The sequence below is a fragment of the Otolemur garnettii genome, unplaced genomic scaffold, assembly GCF_000181295.1.
Source record: "Otolemur garnettii isolate 467f Iridium unplaced genomic scaffold, OtoGar3 scaffold00099, whole genome shotgun sequence".
Lineage (NCBI taxonomy): Eukaryota > Metazoa > Chordata > Mammalia > Primates > Galagidae > Otolemur > Otolemur garnettii.
The window spans coordinates 1,261,521-1,268,055 of record NW_003852494.1 but is presented as its reverse complement, the minus strand read 5'-3'; the positions used below and the strand labels follow the sequence as shown (position 1 = coordinate 1,268,055).

The 6,535-nt window shown below is 38.5% G+C and overlaps 1 protein-coding gene across 3 annotated transcripts in view; it reads right to left on the bottom strand.

Moving 5' to 3' along the window:
* The window catches only part of VPS29 (VPS29, retromer complex component), a 20,590-nt gene that overhangs the window by 7,638 nt on the left and 6,417 nt on the right, over window positions 1-6,535 (bottom strand). For 2 of the 3 annotated variants that reach the window (XM_003795995.3, XM_003795994.2), the window contains 3 exons: window positions 5,974-6,165; window positions 2,377-2,612; window positions 1,311-1,825 (listed from right to left, as the gene is read on the bottom strand). In XM_003795995.3, the coding sequence (XP_003796043.1) occupies window positions 1,708-1,825; window positions 2,377-2,612; window positions 5,974-6,165 (546 nt within the window). In that variant the 3' untranslated portion in view covers window positions 1,311-1,707. Of the gene's footprint in view, window positions 1-1,310; window positions 1,826-2,376; window positions 2,613-5,973; window positions 6,166-6,535 lie in introns of those variants that run through there. The other variant, XM_023516839.1, reaches the window with a different exon arrangement.

The following is a 6,535-nucleotide window of genomic DNA, read 5'->3' as shown; positions in this document are numbered from 1 at the left end:
AAAAAAAAAAAAAAAAGAATATTCCACAAGTATTGTCTTCAGTGGGCTAAGAAAAACTTTTAAATATCCAGATATAGAATAGTGTTTAATAGAGATGATGCTGTAATTTGCAAAGTAGGTGCCTGATTAATATATGCTACCTCAATACAACTTAGAAATTTAAATATAGGTTTGCCCTATCTCATGAAAACTCCACACAAATGCTTGAATTCACAAAGTAGACTAAGTTAAAAGTAGCTACACTACTGAGATTTTTTTTTTGAGACAGTCTTGTTCCATTGCCTGGGTTAGAGCGCAGTGGCTCAATAGCTCACTGCAACCTCAAACTCCTCAATGTAAGCAGCAACTTATTTTTGGTAGAGATGAGGTTTTACTCTGGCTCAGGCTAGTCTCAAACTATTGCACTCAAGCAATTCTATTGCCTCTGTCTCCCAGAGTGCTAGGATTACATGTGTGAAGCTCCACACCCAGCCTCAACTTTAAAAAAAATATATTTTAGGGCTGGGTGTAGTGGCTGATGCCTATAATCCTAGCACTTTGGGAGGCCAAGGCAGATCGCCTGAACTCAGGAGTTCAAGACCAGAGGGAGCTCTGAGCAAGAGTGAGACCCCATCACTAAAAATAGCCAGGCATTGTGGCGGGCACCTATAGTCTCAGCTACTTGAGAGGCTGAAGCAAGAGGATTGCTTGAGCCTTAGAGTTTGAGGTTGCTAAGACTCTTGTCTTAAAAAAAAAAAAAAATATATATATATATATATATGTATTATGTATGCATATGCATGCACACACACATATATTTTGTTAAACCTTGAAAAATGGGAATAGCAACAGTTTAGAGAATCACTGCTGATTTAAGAGTCAATTTAGTATATTATTTAGAAAATAAAATCTGAGTAAAACATTATGACAGGGCTCCACGCCTGTGGCTCAAGCAGCTAAGGCGCCAGCCACATACACCTGAGCTGGCGGTTCGAATCTAGCACGGGCCCGCCAAACAACAATAGCTGCAACCAAAAAATAGCCGGGCATTGTGGCGGGCACCTGTAATCCCAACTACTTGGGAGGCGGACACAGGAGAATCACTTGGGCCCAGGAGATGGAGGTTGCTGTGAGCTGTGATGCCACAGCACTATACCAAGGGTGACAGCTTGAGGCTCTGTCTCAAAAAAAACCCCAAAACATGATGACAGAATGTGAGAAGAGACCTCTGAAAAGTTATCTCATCTACCTCTTCACTTTAATACATCTATCTGCAGTTTCATTTGGTCCTTCATTTTTATGTTTTTAAAAATTAAACACAGGTTATCAATAAAGTATAAATGAAAGGTAAATGTTTATTACTGGGGAAGAGAAAAATGCATACAAGAAAGTCTAAATTCTTTCTTTTCATGCACTACTTTTAGGATAAAGTTCCAAATATTAACTTTGAAGTTATTTACAGGGATAAATTTTTCTCAGCACATGACCATTTACGGTGTGGTGGACATTTTTTCATAGAAGCCATAAACTGTAAACTAAATATATTCTCATAGTTTACCAGAAGCTTAGAGCAATTATGTATTAATATTAACAAAGATATTATATTTTACTGCAAAATATTATAAAAGTGAGAGAATTTTGTGACTCTTAAATGTTTAATTACTTGATCTGAACAGAGGAATGAACAACAACAACAAAACCAGAAAAGTCATCAAGACAGGACTGGCTTTACGACTTTTTATATTCAATTCGTTCTACTTTCACGTCATCTCCAATGAGCTGATATACATAAGTGACCACTGTGGAAGCTTGGATATCCATCAACACAAATGATGGGATAATGTTTCTAGAAGAAAAAATAAATAATGTCAGTGTTTTGTACTAAAAAGCAGCAGCACCACAAATTTCAGTTTAAGATGACAATTTGGATTCAAGAAGAATCTGTAACATATTAAAAAGAACAATTACCAAAAGATTGCCAAAAAGGCTAGAATTAAATAGCTGCGTTTCTTTTTTCATTTAATTTTTTCTTTTGAGACAGTCTCACTATATCACCCTTGGTGGGATGCGATAGCGTCTCAGCTCACAGCAACCTCAAACTCTTGGCCTCAAGCAATCCTCTTGCCTCAACCTGCCAAGTAGCTTGGACTATTGGAACCCACACAATACCTGACTTTTCTTTTTTTTTTTTTTTAGGGATAGGGAATCTCACTCTTGCTTAGACTGGCCTCGAACTCCTGAGCTAAGGGAATCCACCCACCTTAGCTTTGCAAAGTGTTAGGATTACAGGCATCAGCCACTACCTGCCCAGCCACATTTCTCTTTTGTGAAATGTTGCACATGCAATTTTTAAATTTACTAAAGCCTCTAAATTCCCAAAGTGTATATACTACTCACGTTTCCAAGGCATTATATGCTCCAGTGGCAGAACCTGGGTTAATGTAGAACTTATTTTCATGCTCAAATGCTTCAAATTTGTGTGTGTGTCCCGAGATAAGAATGTCCACATCAAACTGCCTCTGCAACAGGGCTAAGCTGGCCATGTCTCCCCATGGAATAACTTGATGTCCATGGATCAAACCAATTTTGAATTGTCCAACAGTCACAACTTTCTGTTCTGGATAATTCAGATTCTAAGAAACAGAAGAAAATATACATTTTATACATACTAATATTTTTTTAAAAAGCAATCTGCTTAAACATTCAATCTCATGGATGTTTTGATACTGTGGCCCATAACAAACACATTTACAAATATTTAATTTTTTCTCAGTCCCTAAGACTGCAACTATGCTTAAAATATAACTTACTCCATGTAAACTGGAATATATCATGCAATCCCCTCATTGTGTTTATTCCTAGGGAATATGGGTTCTTTTCTATATGCTATAAAGAATAATTATTTGCCACAACATGTGATTTTCTTCTACATTAAGCATATCACCTTTAAGTTAGGGTATGTTCAAATTATATCCTAGGCCTTAATATAATAATTATGTAGATAGGCTCGGCGCCTGTGGCTCAAGCGGCTAAGGTGCCAGCCACATACACCTAAGGTGGCGGGTTCAAATCCAGCCTGGACCCGCCAAACAACAATAATGGCTACAACCAAAAAAAAAAAATAGCCGGGCGTTGTGGCGGGTGCCTGTGGTCCCAGCTACTTGGGAGGCTGAGGCAGGAGACTCGCTTGAGCCCAGGAGTTGGAGGTTGCTGTGAGCAGTGAAGCCATGGCACTCTACCCAGGGGCTCAGCTTGAGGCTCTGTCTCAAAAAAAAAAAAAAACCCAAACAAAAAAAAAATTATGTAGATAGGTTAAAATAATAATAATAGCACTTAGTATAACTAAGCCAGGCACTATTGTAAGGGTTTTACAAATATCAATTTATTTAATATTCACAAACAATCCTAAGAGGTAGGTTATGATTCCGATTTTGTAGATGAGGAAACAGGCACAAAATAACTTGCCCCAAATCACACACTAGTAAATGGTTGAGCTAAGATCCAAACCCTGGTAGTATTGCTCCAGGGTCTGTGAATTTAAAAAACTAGAAACAAAAAAATTTAACTCCTGCTAATTAAACTGTCTTCAACATATCACAAAAAGAAGCTATAATATTAAATGATACACACATACATATATAAATTTTTTAATAAACCAGACCTATGTTCTAATTGACAAGAAGTTTGCCCCTTCTTATTCATTCCCCTGCTGCATGTCACCCCTGGTTTATTCAAACTTTGCTTTTCTCCAATTATCTTTGGGGAAATTCCTGGGCCCAAGCAATCCTCCTACCTTAACCTCCCAAGTAGCTGAGACTGCAGGCTTGTGCCACCATGCCCAGCTAAATTCTGTCTCACTATGTCATCCAGGCTTGTGTCCTACTTTGGACTCAAAGTGATCCTCCTGCCTCAGCCTCCCAAAGTGTTGAGATTACTGGCATGAGCCACTGCACCTGGCCCAAACTCTTTTTTAAATCCACTACAGAAGCAAAACACAATATGCCCATTAAGTTTGGTAGAAAGGAACCCCATTAAAGACCATCAGCCAAGTTTACTTTATGAAAGGTATATATTCCCAGAACTATAAAATAAAAATTTCAAACTGGAATAAAGTTCATCATGGTGAATCATACAATGTCAGCACTGGAAGGCATCTTAAAGATCATCTATTCCAATCATATTTACTAAGGGTCAGAAATGGGAAGTAATTTGCCAAAATTGTCTTTTTTTTTTTGAGACAGAGTCTTACTTTGTAGCCCTTAGTAGAGTGCCATGGCATCACAGTTCATAGCAACCTCAAACTCTTGGGCTTGACCAATCCCCTTGCCTCAGCCTCCTGAGTAGCTGGAACTATGGGTGCCTGCTACAATGCTTGGCTGTTTTTAGAGATGGGGTCTTGTTCTTGTTCAGGCTGGTCTTGAAACCGTGAGCTCAGGTAATCCACTTGCCTCGGCCTTCCAGAGTGCTAGGATTATAGGTGTGAGCCACTGCACCCAGCCTTAAAAACTTCATTATTAACTTATGGATAAAAGTGGAACTCCAGAACTCCTTATTTATTTTTCCTCCTTTTAAAATTTTATTTCAGAATATTAAAATGCTACAAACATTTTGATTACATTAATTGATTTTGTACCATTTGAATCAAAGTTATAACTGTGCACATTATCCAGATAGTGTGCATTGTACTTATTAAGTCTGAATTTACCTGTCCCCTCCTTCTCCCTCCCACTTACTTGATTTTTAAACCTACGTAATAATGTACTGTCTAAAATAATTACTGTGATTTAGTGTTGAAAATTTCCTTAGTTCTTGATTCATATAATTCTATTGTTTTTTAAATTGGAAACAACACCATTTTATTGAAATAATTAAGAAAAATCTTGAATAACTCCAAGGGGATCATTCATTTCTAACATGTGGAAGGTAGGTGCGTTTTTCATACTTTGAGAAATGGTAATAGGATTGGTTGCTGAATCGTCCTAGTGGTACTCTTTGAAGCAGGTAATGTAGATGCACAAAGAACAAGACCCAGCATAGTGACGATACCATATGTGTCTGTCTACAGGGGTATTTTTTTTCTTTAAAGTCAGGTTTTATTTTATTTTATTTTTTTTTTTTTTGAGACAGAGCCTCAAGCTGAGCCCCTGGGTAGAGTACCATAGCTTCACTGCGCACAGCAACCTCCAACTCCTGGGCTCAACCAAGTCTCCTGCCTCAGCCTCCCAAGTAGCTGGGACCACAGGCGCCTGCCACAATGCCCGGCTATTTTTTGATTGCAGCCGTTATTGTTGTTTGGCGGGCCCAGGCTGGATTCGAACCCGCCACCTTAGGTGTATGTGGCTGGCGCCTTAGCCACTTGAGCCACAGGCTCCGAGCCACAGGCGCCGAGCCTAAAGTCAGGTTTATTGGGGTATAAATTACACACAGTAAAATCACCCTTTTTAGTGTATAATTCAATGGGTTTCAACAAATGCACACAGTTGTGTGAGCATCACATCTAAGATACAGCTCAGTTCTCATTCCCTCAAAACTCTCTCATGCCCTATAAAGTCAACTCTTGAGAAAGGAAGCCATAGGAGGGCTGCCAGGTGAGTAGTGACACGATCTTACTTCACTTAAAAAGATCACTCTGGCTGCTACTTGGAGAACAAATTGTGGAAGGAGGAAGTTTACAATTAGAAATTTGGAATCTAAGAAATGTGGCAGCTTGGACTGGAGTGGAGGTAGTGGTGGCAAGAAGTTCGTAACAAAAACTAAAAACTTTATATAAATTAAATAGCACTATCAAAAAACAATAAAGCCACTTTTACTCAGTATCAAGTACTAAATATGTTTACTGGATAGTTTAAATCTAGTCATTTTTTTCAAACAGAGAAGAGGAGCATATGTAGTAATTTTTATATTTGAAAAAAAGAGAGGTCGCTAGTTGAGGGACCCTCATCTAAAGGATATAGCTTATATAAGAATCAAAAAAGGGAAAGGAAAATACATCACCTCATCGAAGTCTCCTCTCACAATATGGACATCACCAGCCAGAGTCTTGAGGTAGTCATAACTCTCTTTGGTGCAAAGGTTTCCTGTGCAGAGAATGTGCTGAATCTTTCCTGGTACTAGAAGTTTTTTGAATTTAGCTGGCAAACTGTTGCACCGGTGTGGGATGTGCAGATCTCCTAATACCAACACCAACTTTAAAGTGTCAAGGTGAGATAAAAGTGTAATGTTAAACATGACATCAAAACAAAATATTCTCCTCCCACAATTCCCCTTTTAAATTAAGTTCATCAGAGATCCAGAGCTCCATAGAGTAGAAATTATTCATATAGTTCTTGTCATGACTATTTATACAAACATACGGTAATGTACTCTGTTCTAAATCAATCTTATTTTTGTCATAAACAATTATCACACACAATATAGGTAATCATTCTAGTCTATTTATCTATCAAGAATAAAATCAAGCGGCTCGGCGCCTATAGCTCAACCGGCTAAGGCACCAGCCACGTACACCTAAGGTGGTGGGTTCGAATCCCCAGCCCGGACCCGCCAAACAACAATG